The sequence below is a fragment of the Phasianus colchicus genome, chromosome 1, assembly GCF_987193195.1.
Source record: "Phasianus colchicus chromosome 1, bPhaCol1.hap1.1, whole genome shotgun sequence".
NCBI classification, from domain to species: Eukaryota; Metazoa; Chordata; class Aves; order Galliformes; family Phasianidae; genus Phasianus; species Phasianus colchicus.
Genome location: NC_143436.1, coordinates 121,537,545 through 121,556,617, shown reverse-complemented (window position 1 = coordinate 121,556,617; position 19,073 = coordinate 121,537,545). Strand labels below are relative to the sequence as shown.

The 19,073-nt window shown below is 37.4% G+C and overlaps 1 protein-coding gene across 8 annotated transcripts in view; it reads right to left on the bottom strand.

Moving 5' to 3' along the window:
• Positions 1-19,073, bottom strand: part of SH3KBP1 (SH3 domain containing kinase binding protein 1) — a 219,633-nt gene that overhangs the window by 61,625 nt on the left and 138,935 nt on the right. For 7 of the 8 annotated variants that reach the window (XM_090124787.1, XM_031599336.2, XM_031599335.2 and 4 more), the window contains one exon: positions 17,524-17,720. In XM_090124787.1, the coding sequence (XP_089980913.1) occupies positions 17,524-17,720 (197 nt within the window). Of the gene's footprint in view, positions 1-8,333; positions 9,543-17,523; positions 17,721-19,073 lie in introns of those variants that run through there. The other variant, XM_090124784.1, reaches the window with a different exon arrangement.

The window sequence follows — 19,073 nt, the reverse complement described above, 5'->3', positions numbered from 1 at the left end:
GCTCCAGCTGCCCAAGCTGCATGGCATGACTGTTGACATCACCTATGAGGAAATTCCAACCACAACAACACAAGGTAATTTCCTTAAACTAGGTTAGGTGAATGAACGATGCAGGAAACAAGTGTTCATTGAGTCCTCAATTACAAACACACTGTCACAAGGACAGGCAAGCATTATTCTTCTGCTCCACAATTATGCTCCAAGCTTGTGTAGAAGGGCAGGATGCAGAATGTTTCGTAACTGCTGTGAGCAAGAGAGGGAGCAGTCCCAGTGTTGGCCAAGGCTATCCACCCAAGGTGGCCAAGTGCAGAGAAGCCAGCTTCAGCTACCAACTTCTGTTACCTCCTTCTGCAGTGGGAGAGGAGAGAACTAGCCTACATTAAAATGTACTGTAGATGGGAAGAAAGAAGAAAAGAGTTCGCAAGTTATCTGCTTCCCTCAATAGCTGCGCAAACTACTGGTATAGAACTGAGGCATGGAAATTGCACATAAGGGTAAGGTGAAAATCAGCAGCAGTGCTCATTTATACCAGCTCAAGCTCATTAGGAAAGTATGGCACATCTCAATGTGCTTCAGTAACTCCAAAGGATCATACTCGAAGCAAACCAAGGAAACATTGCAACAGTGCTGGCTTCTACAACATTCAAAAAAATGAAATATGAATGATGTTCAGGTACATGACTCTACACAACAGGTGATACTTCCATTGAGAATGGGTGCTGTAACCACAGGATCAGGTATGGTGTACATCCACAGAAGTTTACCAGCAGGATGACTGGCAAAGATTAAACAGAATACAGACAACAAAGCAATTAAAGTATGTTTAAATTTCATATTATAGTTTCTTTGCATACAGGCTATATTACCGTACATTGGACAATCTGAAAATAACTCATTTTCACATTTATCTCATATTCCAGAAGGTAAAAGTGCATTTCTTTCAACTGATGTCTATACTAGAACACTTTTGGACTTGGATGAACAGCTCCTGAATGACAGCTACTTACATATCTCAAGCGTGTCTTTGCAAAGAAATAAATCCTATGAAAAGTTTTACCCATGAAAAGTTATAAAACCTTGTATTTAGGTTCTGTGACAGGCATGTGAACTGGTACCTTAATACTTCTCTGCCTGGTGAAAATCAAGAAAACTCTTGATAAAATGTCCCTTCAAATAACATCTTGGTCTTACCAAAGAAACAAAAGCGAAGACTTCATCCCACTGGATCTCCTTAAAAATCAGTGTAATTTTAGCCAGCAGCATGACTCTTGACACAGCTAATAAGTTCTGACAAAGTGGGCAAGCTGTTTTTAGTCAGCAATCGACAGCCATTTGGGGTTCTGTAACTGCTCACTGGTCTCTTCCGGGAACTGGCTACTGCTCTAGCATTGCTTTACAGAAAAGGAACACTGATGCAGTCAACAACTATATCCTGCTCAAACATAAAAGGCTTTTGAAATCAGGCTGCATGTGCAAAAAAACCTCAAGGTATGTGGGGAAAATGTTTTCTAGTGTTCACACAGAAATTGATAGGCTTTCCGCAATTACAAATTTTATGAATGGGAAAAGAAAAAAAAAACAACGAAAAAAAGGGGACTAAATTAGCATCATAGTCTAAATTGTACTACTATGCCCTAATTCTCATTCCACAAAATGGTAAACAGGCTATGATTACATTATACCACACTCAATTCACTTGGTGCCCTAGAAATAGAGTACTGAGCGTGACAGCATTCAGGACACTGGAATCTAAGCAGACAAGTAAGCAGGAAAGTAAACAAACAGAAGGAAACAGCACAAAGGTGTCCAAATAAGGGAAATTTTAAAACAAAACATGATTTTACTGGGGTTTGTTTTCTGATTTCTCTCAGACGCCTATTCTTCTGGCATTTTTTTTTACAGCTAACAAAAGAAGCAAAACTGCCTCTTCTCATCAGTTAAACTGCATAAACTACATCATGGGTAAAGAATAAGACGAGAGGAAAAAGCTGTAAATACTTCAAGAATGGTCACATCTGCTTTGATCAAAAACTATTACATTTTTCAAAATAACTGAGTTCTGAAATACTTAATGAAAGAAGTTACCAGAGCTTAACTTAATTGGGTTGAAAAGTATTTAGAAATGACATACAAAGAAGGCCTATAAAATCAATTACTAGGATAGACAGAAAATGATTCATGTGGTTCTGAACAGAATCACAAGGGCTAGAAGGGACCTCTGGAGACCACCCAGTCCAACCCCCTGCTAAAGCAGGTTCCCTACTGTAGGTTACACAGCAAAGCATCCTGGCAGGTTTTGAATATCTCTGGAGAAGGAGACTCCCCCAGTCTCTCTGGGCCGTCTGTACCAGGGCTCTGTTACCTTCAAAGTAAAGAATTTTTTCCTCATGTCCGTATGGAATTTCCTATGTTTCAGTTTGTGCCCATTGCCTTTTGTCCTGTCACTGGCTACCACTAAAGGCTTGAACAACCACAGGTCTCTCAGCCTTTCCTCATACAGAAGATACTCCAGACTCCTCATCATCATCTCTGTGGCCCTTCACTGGACTCTCTCAAGAAGTTTCCCATCTTTCTTAGATTTCTGAGGTGTTTCTGTTGTTGTTATTATTTGTTTGTTTTTAGGTCCAAACACCAAGCGATGCAATTAATTTGATTTGGTGTTAATATTTTTATCTTGTTTTAATTAAATTTCATCTACTAAATAAACTAGTTGTGATTATTTGTAATTGTAATGATAATTTACCTTAGCTATTGAAAAGTTTGGAAATCTCAAAATTTAGGGTTTTACACAGAACCTGTTTCTGCTGTTACAACTAGATGCAACTTTATAGATCTGGATATACTTCTCAGTACAACAACCTTCATCTGGTTTTGTCACTGAGATGTAAAACAACAACATGTTGTGGTCTTCAGGCAGTTTTTAAGACGGCTTCCATTTTCTTAAACATTATCTATGAAACAGATGTGCACACATGGTCAGCCACTGCATTCTACCCTTTGTCAGTGGGGGTGAACTTCACTTTTAGGATCCAACTCATCTGGTTCTCTGGGACAAGAAAAGTCTTGTCCTATTTAACACTCATTAGTCTACAGGCTGGAAAAGACCTTTAAGTACTAGCAATACTGTAGACACCTAAATTTAGTCAACAGAATGCCCTTAAAGTTGCGTGTTATTTGCGCAGCCTGTGCATATTAACTGCCAGGAGAAAAGCCAGCTCTGTATCTAATTAATAAATACTGGTGTTTCATCAATACAATGTTGTTTTTACAAAAATCAAACATGATGTTTTCTAGGTTTGCATGATGAATTCACAGAAGTTTTCATTAAAACATACAAATAAAAAGGTTGTCATGCCTGTCCCCTGATTTAAGAAGATTTAAGCTGTGACCTAACTCCAAACTAAAAAACAAAACTGAAATGTAGATTTAAAAGAGTTTACTATTCATCCTTACTTATTTATTTATCTATCATATTTTTAAAGTATTAACTTGCATATGTAAATGCTTAAAAGACAGGAAACAAAAGGCAAGATTTCATCACAGTGACAATTGCAATCCCTCAGAGATCTGGATCATGGCCTTTACTTTCCCCATGTTCACAGATGATGCAGAAAAGGGGAAAATCAGAAATTATGCGTGCTAGCAGAACACTGTGTAAGTCCATTCAACACTGCAGCGTGCAGTTCTCATCTCCTTCCCTCGCACACATAACTCACCTGAGTCCCTAGAAACTGGAAAACAGAAAGCAAAGAATAATTAAACCTATGGAACAGATCCCTAATCCTATCCCTGATGATTAATACGGGTGATTAGGAAAGGTCTATAGAAATCAGGGAGGGTGTTGAGAAGGTAGTTATGGAGGATTCACTCATTATCTCTTCCAGTAATAGAAATAAAGGGCTATCAGATGAAATTAGCAGGTACAACACTCAAAACAAAGGGAGGCACTCCTTCCCACATCAGGTAAACAAGCTGAGTGGCATTCTTTTGCAGCAAGTTACGGAGCCCAAAAATTTATGTGAAATGAATGTATGACTAGATCTGAAGAGGAAAAAAAAATCCATTAAGATTATAAAACACAAGGTTGAAAATCACTGGAGGCTGTGAACACTCACCACAAAAGCTCTCTAAGTTTACCCTGATCTCATACATTTCCCCAGGCTTGTCAGTATTGAACTGTTTGGAGGTACAATATGAGCCTAGGAATGATCTGAATTACAGACGTCTCAAGATCTTTTAATATCCTGGAAACCTCATTCTTTGAACATATGGAAATGGAATATTGAATGTGGTACACTTCAGGAAGTAAATCTAAATAAAGCAAGGTGACATAAAAACAAAGTGATAACACAAGAGAAACTTCAAAGGCTTACACCATTTCTGTTCCCCCAACAACGAATAATTAGAAAACTCTTAAAAACCACAAAGCAGCAACTCTTAATTAATTTAAATCCACTGATTTGTAGGCCAGTACAAACACTTTCAATTGAGAAATTACAGAGTTAAAAAGTGATTTACGGCATATATAAACCTGGTTCCCTGGTCCCCCTTCTGTAGGTCCCAGAGTCCAGAAACCGCCTGTAAATCTAAAAGATTATAAAACCAAACATAACAGCTACTGTAATGAAAAATCCACAACACAGTAATACAGAATTGCGTATTTTCTTTAGACATCTCAGTCTTTTCGTGATCTGTAAGGTGAAAGAAGCACATCACAGCACAGTCAGTGAAGGGTATACAACAAGTCGCCTACATGCTAAACAAATCAGGCTCTGTCAGGTAATCCTGACAAGGCTTTAAATGCCTCCGATTTTACTCTGATCAAGTGCTATAGACTTAAGGTGTCTTCAGAGACACAATAGGTGCAGTATTTCACTGCATGAATTCACACTATTCCCTCGGTGATGATACTGATGTTTATACTGAGCTGTAACTGTTTATGTCCTTCACATTCATGTAATTTATATTTTGGAGAGACTCAAATCTTCATAGTGTGTAAGACATCTAATTAGAGGGACTGTTTCACAGATTCCTAACTTCCCATTTGCAAATACAAAACAACTCTTCAGCAATTTCAGAACTGCTTAAATGGAAAATTACTGTAGTTCTTGTTTCCAGCTGTTAAGCTCCATTAAAAATGACCTGAGCCAAATGTCCCATCCAGTTATCCACGCACTGAAACTAGCAGGTGTTTAACAGACCACCAGCAGTCCATAAAAACACAGATGAAGACTATCTTCATCAGCCTCATGCAAGTCCCTTGAGAAACACGTGCTATTTCAAATAACATTCCAAACAAATAAGTAGGTAAAATAAGAGATGCAAAATTTTTGTTTTAACTTCTTGGATAAAAATGAGGTGTAGGAACAAAAGCTTCAATGAATACAAACAATGAAATCACAGAATCATAGAATATCCCCAGTTGGAAGGAACCCACACTGTCATTTTCATGAAAACTGTGTAGCTCAGAAAGCAGAACAGTGTACATCCTGTTTTTTCCATCATTACTCTCCACTGTGTACCTATTCTACCAGCAGATGAGTTCAGACTCCAAAGCTTTAATAACTTGGTATCCTGACAAATCTTAAATTATGGACAAGGAAGGCAACAGATAGGCTGTTTTCTCCTCATGTGTTTGAGCTGACAGGAGAGAAACCTATATATCTTAACTTACACACTTTGTAAGATTCCTATTTCTATTAAATATGGACTTCTGACATTTGATGCTGCCAGTTATGCCAGTTTCAAACAGCTAATGAACTCAAAATCTGCCTTCCAAAAAGGCTAATATTGAGAAAGCCAATGGAAGAGCTTAGATTAGGTAGACACTCCTGAAACAAATGGAGCAAGACATATTAGAATCACTAAGGAGTAAAAACACTTTAAAATAAATAATAAAATAAAGCACAGTTGCAATGAAAGCCACACAGTATGCTCCCAACTGCCTCATCCCAAAGTACTGAAAGCATGCACATGGAATTGAGGAGTCTGGACAAGCTCATTTTCTTTCCTCCTCAAGCCACAGATCTGGATGGTAGAAGGTGCTTTTGCAAGGAAAGCAAGGTTTGTTTGGTTTTGTTTGTTTTTTTTTTTCAGTAGATGAATTTTCTTTCTTCGGTGCTTTATTTAATTTTTTATGTTTCCTTTTTACTGACTGTGGTTCATGCAAATGTAAAATGTCCCCCGGCATCCCTTGTCAGGAATTTTACCATTTGCAGGTTGCAAATCACAATTAATTTCTGTCTCCTTTGGGAAGAATCCTGCAGTCGGGCTGCACTTAGTGAATGAAATCCCTTCGCACTCTCCCAGGAGACCAGCCTGTCTAGATTGCAGCTGATAACCAGCACGATCCAGATTGTACCATCAGCACAGAAACTGCTGTTATGAAACCTTCCCTTTTACAAAAATTAATGAACCTTACAACTGCTACACAGATCTACACTTCCTCATGCAGCAGTAGGGAAGCAGCTGAGCTACTTGCATTTCTTAAAAAAAAAAGTCTAAGAAAAAAAATCGGTGAATGGCTCTTCTTTGGCATCTTTCTTTTAAAAGCAGCAACAATATTACTTTGCTCTTCTGTGAAAGTTACAACACTGACACCAAATTGATGAGCAGCTATTCAACCATATTTTTCAGATTCAACTAAAAAACCAACAAAACATCACACATATCATGCAAATATCTCTGCCATTTTCACAATACAGTTCTTTTCAGATTATTTTTCCTTTCCTTCCTTCTTTCTTTTTCCTACCTTGTATCAACTGCAACTGCAAAAATTATCCAGGCTAAGCAGGGACACAGCATTATTTTAGTTCTTGCAGAGAAAAATACAGAGAACCAAGTGACAAAGCAAAATGCGTGAGCATCACCATTCAGTTCTCTTTCAACAGACTGGAATTTCAACTATTTTCCTTTGAATATAGCTCAACAACTTGAAACGCGAGTGAAAAATGACTAATATTATATGTTTTAGCTTTTCTTTTCAGCAAGTGCTTTAGGTACAGAGACTGCTTCTAAAGAAGCTGTCAGCTGGATGCATGGAGGTCTCCTGCTCTTTGGGTGGCCAGTGAATGGCAAGTAGCCCAGCACCCAGCAGAATCCAGGCAGCAATGCAGTGCTCTTGGCTACACAGCAGTGCTGCCAGGAGACTTCCCTGCAGGAGCTGAGCCCAATCACCCCCTCCCTGAGTTTTACTGAGAAGTTTCTAGGAAGTGCTTAGTCAACTCACTTTAATAATATAAGCTCAATAATGAATAATAACATGAATAATATATTCATAGTATTTAAGAACTATTTTATAGAGATCAAATGTCACTGACTTAATATAGAAACATGCAAAAAAGAAGACAAAAAGGCAATTTAGAAATTGCCTTACAGACTTTCAATCCCCCGGTGTGTCTGACTGCTCTGTAATTCTTTAACACTCCTCTTTTCCTCCTTTTCTTAAGGCAAAAGAAAGAAAGACACACGGAACACTGTTAAGAGAAACAACTCAGAAAAACTGTAGCTTCATTCCTGTATGCTCTTTACTGACTTGAGTTGTTAAACAAAGAGAATGCTTCTACCGAGAGTCCCCAAAGAATCTGCAAATAGTTGGGCAATTTACTTGGTGTCTCTCCCTTCAGCTTTCTATAAGATTTTACAAACATCAGTTGACTCCAGTTTTCCTTGAAGGAAGGGATAATTTCTATGTAGATGTTATTATCCTGTAAGATTTGCTTCAGAATAATTTGTATTGGTTTTCATCATTCATACAAAAGACCCTAAGTGTCATCTCACACAGAAGAGGAATTAGTAAAGCTCCTCCTCTTTCCTTCTGCCAAAAAGAAGTGGTTTTATTAGAACACTGGGGAAGGAAAGGAAAAAGGAGGGAGGGGGGATAATTTTTGTTTAGTAAGTAAATATTTGAAAGAACAACATATCTTAAAGACTGTGTAACTATTCTTGCTTAATTGCAAAGTTAGATTACTCTTTAGAGTAAGAAAACTGAAATGAAATCACATAGAAATAAATAAAAAAAAACCATCTGTGCAGCTTAACGGCTAAACAGTCCAAAAGGAAAAAAACTAAAGCTAAACAGAGCCAGGACAGAATTCATTTTCACACAGAAGTAACCCCCTATTTGAATACCTTCCTCTGTAACAGAAATGGACTTCAGGATCCCCAGTACTCTTTTTCTTTCTTTTTTTTACCTACCCAGCATCAGCATCTACAAACTGTGCAGAACCACAATGGAGTTAAATTCTGTGCTTTCAGAATATATATATTACAAAAGAGCTTTAAATGGTGACAGAAAAAAAAACAAAACACCCAACTAATTGTAAAAGAAATACCTCCTCTCCCATTGTGAAGCCCAGCTGCCTTTCAGCAGCTCAGAGTGTCCAAGAAGAGCACTGGAGTCCTGCCCCTTCCTTGCATGAGCTCAGCCCAGCAAGGGTGGGAGCCCAGCCCTAGCACTGACTCACTCTTCAAGCCATCCCAGGGAAACAAAGGTTCCACTTGTTTATTTCACAGGAAATCTGGAGCTTTTCCTACCTCTGCTCACACTTGAGTTAGAAGTTTCCTCTCCTGGCTTCATGAGACTGATAGCTGGGAAAGGTAACATGAAAAGAGGATGTATGGACTTCTTGTGAACAGTCCAGAAAATAAGTCTTGCAAATAACTACAGGAAAGTGAGCTTCTGACAAATTCTGAATGTACATGTTTCTCTATATTGGGGGGAGGAAGGAGCAGGGAATGGTTGAAATCATATTTAGGCTTTTCTGACAGGCACTGTCTTTTAAAGGAAGATGATCAAGAAACTGAAACATCATTCAAATTATGCTCTGTTCCATGAAAATCTTTTAAGTCCTTAAGACTTCCTCCTCACAAGCATTCAAACCTAAAATGAATGTAAAAGGGCAGGGAAGAATACCAACCACATCATGAGCTGCTCAAATAATTTGGAAGAAATTAAATATTTATATTTAAGCAAGCCACAACATACTACGCACTCATGCTTCCTTTTTACCTTAAAAACCATTCAATAACCTTCAGAAAATGTTAATGCATTTATAAACCAGCACGTCTGCAATGTGCAAACATACATACGCTCTACATATTCCATAAACACACACCCATTCTCTAAAATGACAGTATAATGGGAGTGCCAAAACAACTCTGGGACAAGGAAAAAGCCACTGTACTCATACAGTGAATAGATAAAACAAAAGGATGGAGATGATAATCTGTGACAGTATGTAGATTTTCAAGAGGAGGCCATTAAATTGTTTAATATGGTGCTCACAAAAAAAGAACAAGAAAAAAAAAAGTAATTTGTAGAGCTGGGATATATATAGTATAATCTGTTACTATAGAGAAGTATTAGAACTTAGGCTGGATATACAACTTTCTCTACAAGATGTCTTTTAAAAAGAAAAAAAAAAAAAATCAGACATCCTCTGGGGATTTGATATGTGCATTTGATCCTAACCTGGTTGAGAGGATTGGATTAAACTGAAAGCAAATTAAAATTACCTGAGTAGAACTACCACTGCAAATACACATCTCTGGAAAAAAAAAAAAAAAAAAAAAGAAAAAAAAAAAAAGCAGGATATTTTAAAGATAGGAAAAGACCAAGATGATTGGTTACAGGAAAGGCAACATCTCTTGCAGTGCACCCTATATGTCAGCGCTGTGCTGCAAAACAGATTCAGAAAGGACTCAGAAAAGTCTGAATGCCTCATGAGCCATTAAGCCACCTCCTGAAGTTATCTGTTTTCCAATTACAAATTAAAGTTGTATTACAATACATCATTATCAGTTCAAGAAGACACACAAAAAAAGATATTTATGTTTAGAGAGAAGAATAATCCACAATACATTTTTAAGATACATATATATTTCTGTATATATATTTTTTAATCAAATGTAAGTAAATATAAGCTGCATGATCAAGTATGACCTTTTAAAAATAGTGAAAATTAAAAAAGAAAACCATTTAAGCAAAAATCCACAAACTAATGAGTCTAAATAGACAGCAAAAGATGAGTGTATGTATTTTACTTTCAATAATGTTACAGGTTATAGACAATCTGGTACACATTCATAAATATTTTCAATATCTCAGCAAACATGGATGTCAGTTACATAATTTGCATATTCTGATTGGTTATTTCTTTTTTTTTTTTTGCAGTATTTGTTCTTTAACATTTAAAGTACATGAGTGCTAATAAGATTAAATATCAAAGTTTAAAAGCTTAACTACTCAGATGCAGCAATTAAAAATCAAAGTTACTTTATCATACACAAGCCATGGGAAGCAAGAAAACAACTTCATTTTACCTAGAAATATGATGACACTGTTTATAAAATTATTTATCCCTGAAGTCTTGATTAGACATATTGAAATGTTTTGTACCAATTTGGATCAGCTAGATTTTACTTGGGTAGATTTTAGAATTCTTATTAGACAGTTCAATCTGTAAACTGAAGCCCAACAGCTGCATGTCAGTATCATTACTTTCTTAAACATTTTCTCTGTACTGAAGCTGAAATTCAGGCTTCGTCTCCATCAAATATCTCTGGACCTCAGCAAAACAGCTTTGTTTTAAACTATTAAATCACAGTGGCTTTGTTGGTTTTTGGAGGCTTTTTTTTTAATGATTCTTCTTTTGAAAAGTCTGTGGGAATATAAAGCTTGGGAACGATAAGATTTAATGGAAAATGAGACCTTTCCTGTGATTTAGGAAACTGCTGGTCATCAGCATACAATTGTGTTCACAGCAATGTAGAATGCATATACTCTGTCCCTATTACGAAACAGAATTGCAACAGCTTAAACGTATGCATCCTGTTTTCCCAGAGAATCCTAAGATTTCCTAATCAAAACCATTCCTGAAAAATCAGAAGTGCTGCCTGCCAGCGCCTCTAAGGGAGCTCCCTCTGGCAGAAGCCCAGAACTCTCCCTGGGAGAACAGAACATAATCTCTGTGTCAGCTTTAGGAGCAACTTCCAGTACTAGCAATACTTTAATACTACTCTGCTTCTATTTTTAGCTGCTACTCAAGTTAGACTATAAGTTGAAAACAGTTTTCATGCATATGCTGGATGCGTTCATTACATACGGACAAATCCTTTATGACTAAAGGCCACTGCAGTTTTGTGGCACAGACAACAGCTATCTTGCATTAATCTAGGGCCCAGAAGATGCTTTATTTAAAACAAATTCTTTAAAAAGTCACAAGAAGCACAAAATACTGCGTAGCTAACTTCTGCTGCCAAAAACTGCTGTTGCAGACTGGTGGGAAAGCTGAACTCTGCCACCAGTATCTGGTAACTCTGTTGAGCAGTCTGAACATTCTCCAAACCAATGTGAGAAAGCACAAAAGCTAAGCTAGCCCAGAAATGCCAGGCATGTATGTACAGAAGGCCAGGAGACACTATTCACTCAAGTATCATAGTTTGGTGACTCAGCAGAGACTCACTGCCAGCCAGTGTTATCAGATTGGTTCTTCTCTTTATACACAATTTTCCATTTCCTTTTCCATTCTCTTGTACCGAGTACTGTCACAGTCAGCTTCCTCAAGAGGCATGTTGCTTTCCGACTACCCCTCAGTTCAAGAACTGGCCACCTACCCTCCCTTCTTATTGCTTATTGAATTGTCTACTCCCAGAAGGCTAACGATATTCCAAAGAGCTTAAGTATACCATCCACAGTGCTCCACAAACATCATTTTCCCTTTGTTATTTCTGCATAATGAAATAAACACAAACCATGCTTCCACACAGAGCTCACAGAATGAGGGGTCACACTGCTGGTGGAGGAACAAGATCTGGCTGTGGGCAGCTGAACTCTTGGGCCAGCTGCCAGAGAGGCTGGGGCCTTCTCACCTTGTGGCTCACAAGATGTCACTGAACTAAGTGGTTAGGGCAGGGGTGCCAAACTACACAGACAGCAACTTCAAAGCTCAACACAAACACTGCTCACACAGCTGAAATGCTTCCCCTATTCCTACACACAGTATGACACGCTGCTGATGCTTGCTGTGACTGCTGCCATCTTCGATGGCTGTTTCCAAATAAACGAACGCCAGAAACCTGTGCTTTCAAATGCAAACTGCTACACACACTTAATATTCACACTGCACATTCTCTGCTTCAGCAGGAGTTTTTACTAGTGTTCATATTAGGTATGGGTGCCATCGCTCACATTCATTTTTTAATTATCTCAGGATTTTGACCACTGGCTTCCACACCTTTGAGACCAGCACATGCAGCAGGTGCAAGCCTTGTAGCCCTGAGATCAGGCACAACATAGGCCGAGCAAGGCCTCCAACTTGCGTCTCTCAAACCTTTCATTTTTAAGTGACAACTGAAAGTTGAAGGTAGAAATGTTTTGCACAAGCAGCAAGGCAGGAATTGAAATAGCAGGTGTGGGAAAAATGTGTCCAAAAAAACCTCACTATCACAGACACAGACTCTGAGTCCTTAGGTCCCGGCCTCAAAATAGAAACCCAGGTCTTACAGGCACCCTGAATTTACAGCTTTCTGTCTTATCACAGAGGACAGGTAGATTCAATAATTGGCATCAGTTCCTAGCCCTTCTAGCTGTTGTGTCTACTTTCATTATTTCTTCTCTATTTCCCCTCTCCTCAGTATACTAAATACATGCAGAAATAAAAATTGCTAGGTAGTGTCTTGCTGTGAGAAGGATCCCTAATGAGCAGTTAACTAATTGCTGGATCTAGAGCCACGACAGCCTCCCCTTTATATTACGACATGACGGTGGCTGCAATATTGCCCAGTTTGCTGGTTAAATATAATTTACATTCAGTTCTGGCAATCACTAATGTGACCTCACTGAATGCTGCTAATGAAATCCAGCTATACTCAAATTCACCCATGCTAGCTCACTATGGAGATCTAAACCAAAGAAAAGGCAATATGAATATGACATGAATATATCTCAAATGAAAAATGCAAGAGATTCTCTCAATAGTCTCTTCATAAGCAAGGACAGTTTTCAGAGAAAGATAAAAAAAAAAAAGACTTCTTAATTTACATTCACCTATTTTGGCTTCTAGTTTTTTCAGCCAAGATTTCAGCTCACTAACCAACCTGACACAGTTAACTCAGACAGAGGAATGTATCGGTTGAATTAATTTTCCTATACTTCTAGGGATTTATTTTTAGATACAGGAGAGGAAAATGTGATAGCTTATTGGAACAATGGTAGCATATATAGAACATACTGGAAGAAAGTGCAACCTACAAATACAAGTTTTAGACAATCTACTACAAAATAAAGAAGAAAAAAAAGAAGTAAATAAACACTTGTGTAAATGTCTTGGAGTTGCACAAGCAGAAAGAGGAAATGTGAGCTTTTATTTGTCTATAAGACTTTAATGTTTTAACTTTAATATAGTGTAATGTAATACTACCTTTTCTAAGGAGACACAACATGCCTATAAGCACACTGTACTTCTTTCAGAAATTCAGGTCAGCAAACTACAGTTTCAGTTATATGTAGCACAGTCAATTAACTCACTTACACCTATCATTAATGGGAATTTGACAGAGCCAAGCCTCAGGAATCTGATTCTACTTTGACTGGAAAACAAATACAGCCAGTGGTTGATTCATCAATGCAAACAGAAAAGAAACCTACACAGCAAAAGTGTTTGATTCTGTAAAAACACGGAAGAACAGTTTTGATGGCTCGTGTTAAACTACCACAAAGGCATGATTAATTTCCCTAGGATAACGTGTTTGTGATTTTTAGAACAAAGAACAACTAAGAAATGAATTCTGCACACCAATAAAATCAGTGGGCTTCCTAAATTCCTAAATTTTGTCCTTAGAGAGTTTACTGATGACCCTAAAAGACAAGGGTCACTCTGTTCTGTGTTGTTAGCACTGGGCTAACACTCGGAGCACAACAACCTGACTGATGATTTACAGCAAGGCGTAATGGAATCTCTTCCTGCTCTGCTGGCAGCAATCCTTTCTGTCCTCATACTCCTGCCAATATTTGTGTAAAAGCCTTCCCAACTTAACACAACAATAATTCATATCACTCTAGTATGAAAAATGATCTAAACTTATGGTTCATAACATAGAAAAACATGACAGAACAGAATGTAATAATGCCAACAAAATGAGACCAAGACATTTATTCTGTAAATGGAACTGACACCTTCTATGGGAGTTACCTTGTTATAAATAATCCCACATTATACAATCCTTACTATAATTTCTCGATTCTTAAAAAATTCAACAGTTGTTAGGAAATATTTCAAATCAAAAAGGTTAGAGCATCACTACAGACATACAAAATGTTCCATCAAAAATAATATAGAGAAGAACCACCACAAAGAATGTGAAGATCTTCAAACTCCAGAAAATTTGAAAAAATGAAGAAATTGAGAAAAGTGTTGTTTCTGACTCTTATAGAGATTAAAGTTATTGGAAAACTGAGGCTACTTCTTGCAAATGAGCAAGATACATACCAGGACAAAAATCCCTTTAAACACTACATTCAAAACTCTGCATCATGAATCACATTTTTGACCCCCGTATGCAGAGCTCTTGTGCTAAATATGACCTCTCTTGGTGCTATAAACAAGGTGGGATTCTCTCTCTTAGCAATCATTAAATAGCAAAGAACACTGAAGTGACAAGGGAGCAATTTCTTGCAGCCAGAAGAAAAGTATTTAGGGAAGTTTATATTTCACAGTTAGAATCTAGTATTTTGTCAATGAATCAGATGTTGATGCTCTGAGTACACAAAGAAACAGTTCTCAAGCCTCTCAACAACCCAGTTCAAAGATTAACCAACCTGACTCTACCCAGGAAAAAGAAGAACAACAGCAACATCTTTCTTTTACTTATCTACATACTTGAATACGAATAACCAATTGTGCTTACAAAGATGAAGATATTATTTTCCACTAGCCATGCCAACTTTAGGAGAAATTTAAAGACATAGGAAGGAATGCCTACACGTAGGACGAAAAAAATCAGAAATTTTCTGAATACTCTAGGTTCAATTTCTGGCTGGGCAATGAACCTATAGACTTACACAGCTTATCTGGCCCTGGGAGAAACAAAGGCACTATTTCCCATTATAATAAAGCAGAGCAATTTCCCTTCAGTGAACTTTGTATTTTGTGAGCACTTCATACTATAACAATGGAGTCCAGAGTTTAAGGGGCACATAATTTATTTTAATTAGTTCACATTTACTATTACTACCACGTAGGTAGTGCAGACACAAGAAATAATTCATGTGGCATAAACAGAGCCTTATCATTTGAAAGTTCTGTTCTGCCTTTATCTGACTTGAGAGAATTAGATTTTGAGCAACACCTGAGTTCTGTCTACAGTCACTTTATAAGTGAATATTTCTGTTGCATATCAATAATAAATACCATTAGCATGTAAATTCTGAATGTGTTTATCTTAGGAGATTGTCTGCAAATTTCCTTTACATAGCTACAAGAAGGAAATTAAGAACTTAAAACTCATGTCACGCATTATTAAAATAGAATGCTACAGAAATAAAAATATTAAAATATGTAGCTGCAAAACTTTTTGTCCTGAGTCCAGAGAAAAGGATTAAGTATGGCCAAGTATGTAGTAATATGAAGTCCATCTGCTTTCAAGCGCATCGTATACAAAAGAGGAACTTTCCTTATATGAGACTTGTATGAACAAGATCTCAGGCAGTCATCTAATTATGAAAACAAACATATCCCAAAAAGAGGTTAAAAAAAAAAAAAAAGAAATTAAAAAAGAAATCTGTTACTGAGTTTGTGTGTTCTCCTGAAAAATTTTTTCAGTGTCCTCACAAAACTCTCATAAAGCCCATTCTCACTTTAACCACTGGAGATTACCAGGGTCACAAATAAACACACTGAAAAAAGACACAACAATGGCTTCATGCAGAGTTGAACTCATTGCCACTCCACCTCTATCCCTGAATCTGGCAGGAGAAGGCTCCTTAGCTAGTACTCTATGAGCACTGCCAGGCCTGGCCTACTGCTGTCTTGTGTCCCAGGTGGTCTTTGATAAGGTGCCTTTTAAACATAGCTTGGCTGCTTCTGCTTATTCACATTAACGAGCCCTGTGCAGGAGTTAGTAAGTCTGCCTAGAAACACAGAGTTAGTAGAGAACTGCCAGGCTTTGAAGAAGTCAGCAATGGAAATACATTCAAGGTTTTTCCCTTAGATTATCCAGGCTCTTCACTATATAGAATTCAAATTGCAGTCTACTGTAAAATATTTACCAGTTATCCTGTAATGTTACTAACTTCAGAAGTTTCAACCGTGCTTCTGCTTGACCTCCCTTTCTGCTGTACCACTATAACTCAGAAGGGAACTGGGGAAAGGAGCTGTACTATAAACTAGGTTACTTACGTTATCTAGGTTAAAACCCAGAAGCTTTAAGGCTAAAAGATATAATTCCTGAAGCATCTGGTTCTACAGGCAAATGAACAAGCACAGGGCAGAATGTGAGAGACTGCAGCACCAGGGAACAACAGTACTTGCCTAAGAGTTTCTTAAAATCATCATACCTCCTAACAAAATGCATCATGTAACTATAGCAGAATTCCAGGCTGTCCAAACCTCTGAACACTTCTCAGGATATTAGTACCTTTATGTCAATCCAGTTGTTCACTTCAAGAAAGGAGCTGCTAAGTGGTTTTTTTTTTGTTGTTTGTATTATTACTTAATTAGGAAAGAATGTGATTTTCTTGCTTTATTTCCCTAATGAATACACTTTGAAATGATAAATGCATTTATTCTGAAAAAGAAAAAAACAACAGCACCTTCCCTCATTATTAGAAATATCTCATTTTGATTTCTAGTCTCTTTTTATTTCTGGTTTATGTAGTGATAGTTTTTGAGGCTAGAGAACAAAAACCATTCTCTATAAAGATAGCCTGTTTCAATCCGTCAGAGAATGAAAACAAGTGTTAATCTCAGGACTTCCTTTTTATGGCATGTAGAATAAACCTTAAAAAATATATTTTCCCTTTTATTATCTCCTTTAGATAAAGATTAGGAGATTTTAAAAGCACCTTTTAAATTAACAAACTGGTTCTAAATTGAGGTATTTAGCCATTCTCCAAAATATCCTGTTTAGAAAGCCAATGACTGTATTTCCTGCTTAGTTTATGTAACAACTGGCAATTATTTTTTATTACAATGAAGTAATTGCAAATCTGAAAAAGCACAAGCCTCTCCAATCTTCTTGTCTAAACTAATATATATATATATTTATTTTTTTCTAAGCACTCTTATTAGACAGAAGAACAATCAGAGGAATAAATCCATAAGCAAAGTTAACAGTTCTCGCAGGCAGTTAGCGTCACTGGAACTCACCTTCTTGTGTATGGCAAAAGAAGAAGAACAGAAAGTAGTCCACAGAAAGATTAAGGAGTAATGACCACAGAGTTCTTGCCCATGGCAGAATTTTGAATTTAAGGATGGAAGCTTTTTTAAAGCAACACCAAAGAGAGAATTAAGAAATGATACATACCTTATCTACTGGGAGAAAGTCATTTTCAACTTCTATTGACCTTGGCCGTAGCTTTATAGGTTTGTCTTTGAAGATATCTCCAAAGCCAACACCCTTGACTTTTTTGGGTTGGATTGTCGTGCCTCCATTGGCTCCTTCTGATTTTGTGCTGCCAGAGTCACCACCATCACTCTCAGAGCCTGTAGTATCTTTCAGACCTAAGAGGGATAAAAGATTGAATATTAGGTGCAAAAATGTCTGTTTTCAAACGAGATTGTGATCAGGGCCCTCCCTCCAAGCTCTCAAGGAAAACAAACAATGAGAACCAAAGTAGAGAAGTTCTCTGTGCCATGCGCTCATTTTGGAGTTTTAAAAAGCACTTCAGTTTGTCACACTGGTGTACTAGTTAGAGCTTATACCAATTCACAAAACATGCACACTTCAGCATCAGAAGTTCATTCATGAAGGCAGTCATTCCTAGAATATCAAGGTAATCCTTCTTCCTTATACACAGATTATTTGCAAGATAATTCAATAAATGAAAGTTAAAATCAGTTCTAGGGCAGCTATTTTATAAACCACTTAACACCAACAGTCAGTCAGACCAGGAGTACTGTACCTTAAATCTGTATGACTCATATCAGGCCAATTATGCAACTGGTATCTAAAGTTACATTACCTAACAGGGAAATATAAAGCTGAAAGCTGTTTAAACAAATTTGCAATCAAATAAGCTGCATAATATGTTCCCTGCTGAGCATTAAATCTTTTTGCAGCACAGACAGCCTCATAAGAAAAGCACCCATGCACACAATCCTCTAGGAATATAATAAATCAAAACTGACATACTGATTTGCATTACTTCTCCCAGTGAATAGGAAAATTTATCTGTGCTTATCTGAAAATTTCCGCTGTTTGAACAGCAGAGGCCATAGATCCAATATGGTGACATCTCAGTCCTTTACAGGATGGTGCAGTCACGTCAAGCAGTAACTGGCAGCAGAAGTAACCCACTGAAGTTTCCTCCAATTGAAACAGTCTCCAGAAATCACTTAAACCTTCCTTCCTACACCGCAGATTGACTTAAATATGTTTCCAGGAAAAACACATCAGTTTATGCTACTAAATTGCTAATCTACCTAGTGATTTTCTGGGGCTTAGCTCACAGCTTTTGGTTTCATTGGTCTCTGTGCAAGAACTTTCTGTCTTTCTGGTGAGCAGTGACTTACTTTCAGGAAGACTTGTATTCCTGGCAATTCACTATTAAGGAAGATAACTAGCCAGTAAAACACATTCTTCTTCTAGGTCTACTTTATGTTTCTCTGATGAAGCACAGAATCCTTAACAAGTCCTGAGGCCTAAAGGCACAAATTCACAATCAAGGAAGCAAGGAGCTTACATGTTAAAATTAGTTTAAACAGCATGGTGCTGCAAGGAGAATTCAAGAGTTGTGTGTTAGGACAGGAATTTTAGCAAGAATGCTAAGCAGAAAAATTATCATATACTGTTCTGTTCTGAGATTTTCTATATCCAAAACATGAATGCAGAATCAGAGAAAGTTCGCATTTAGA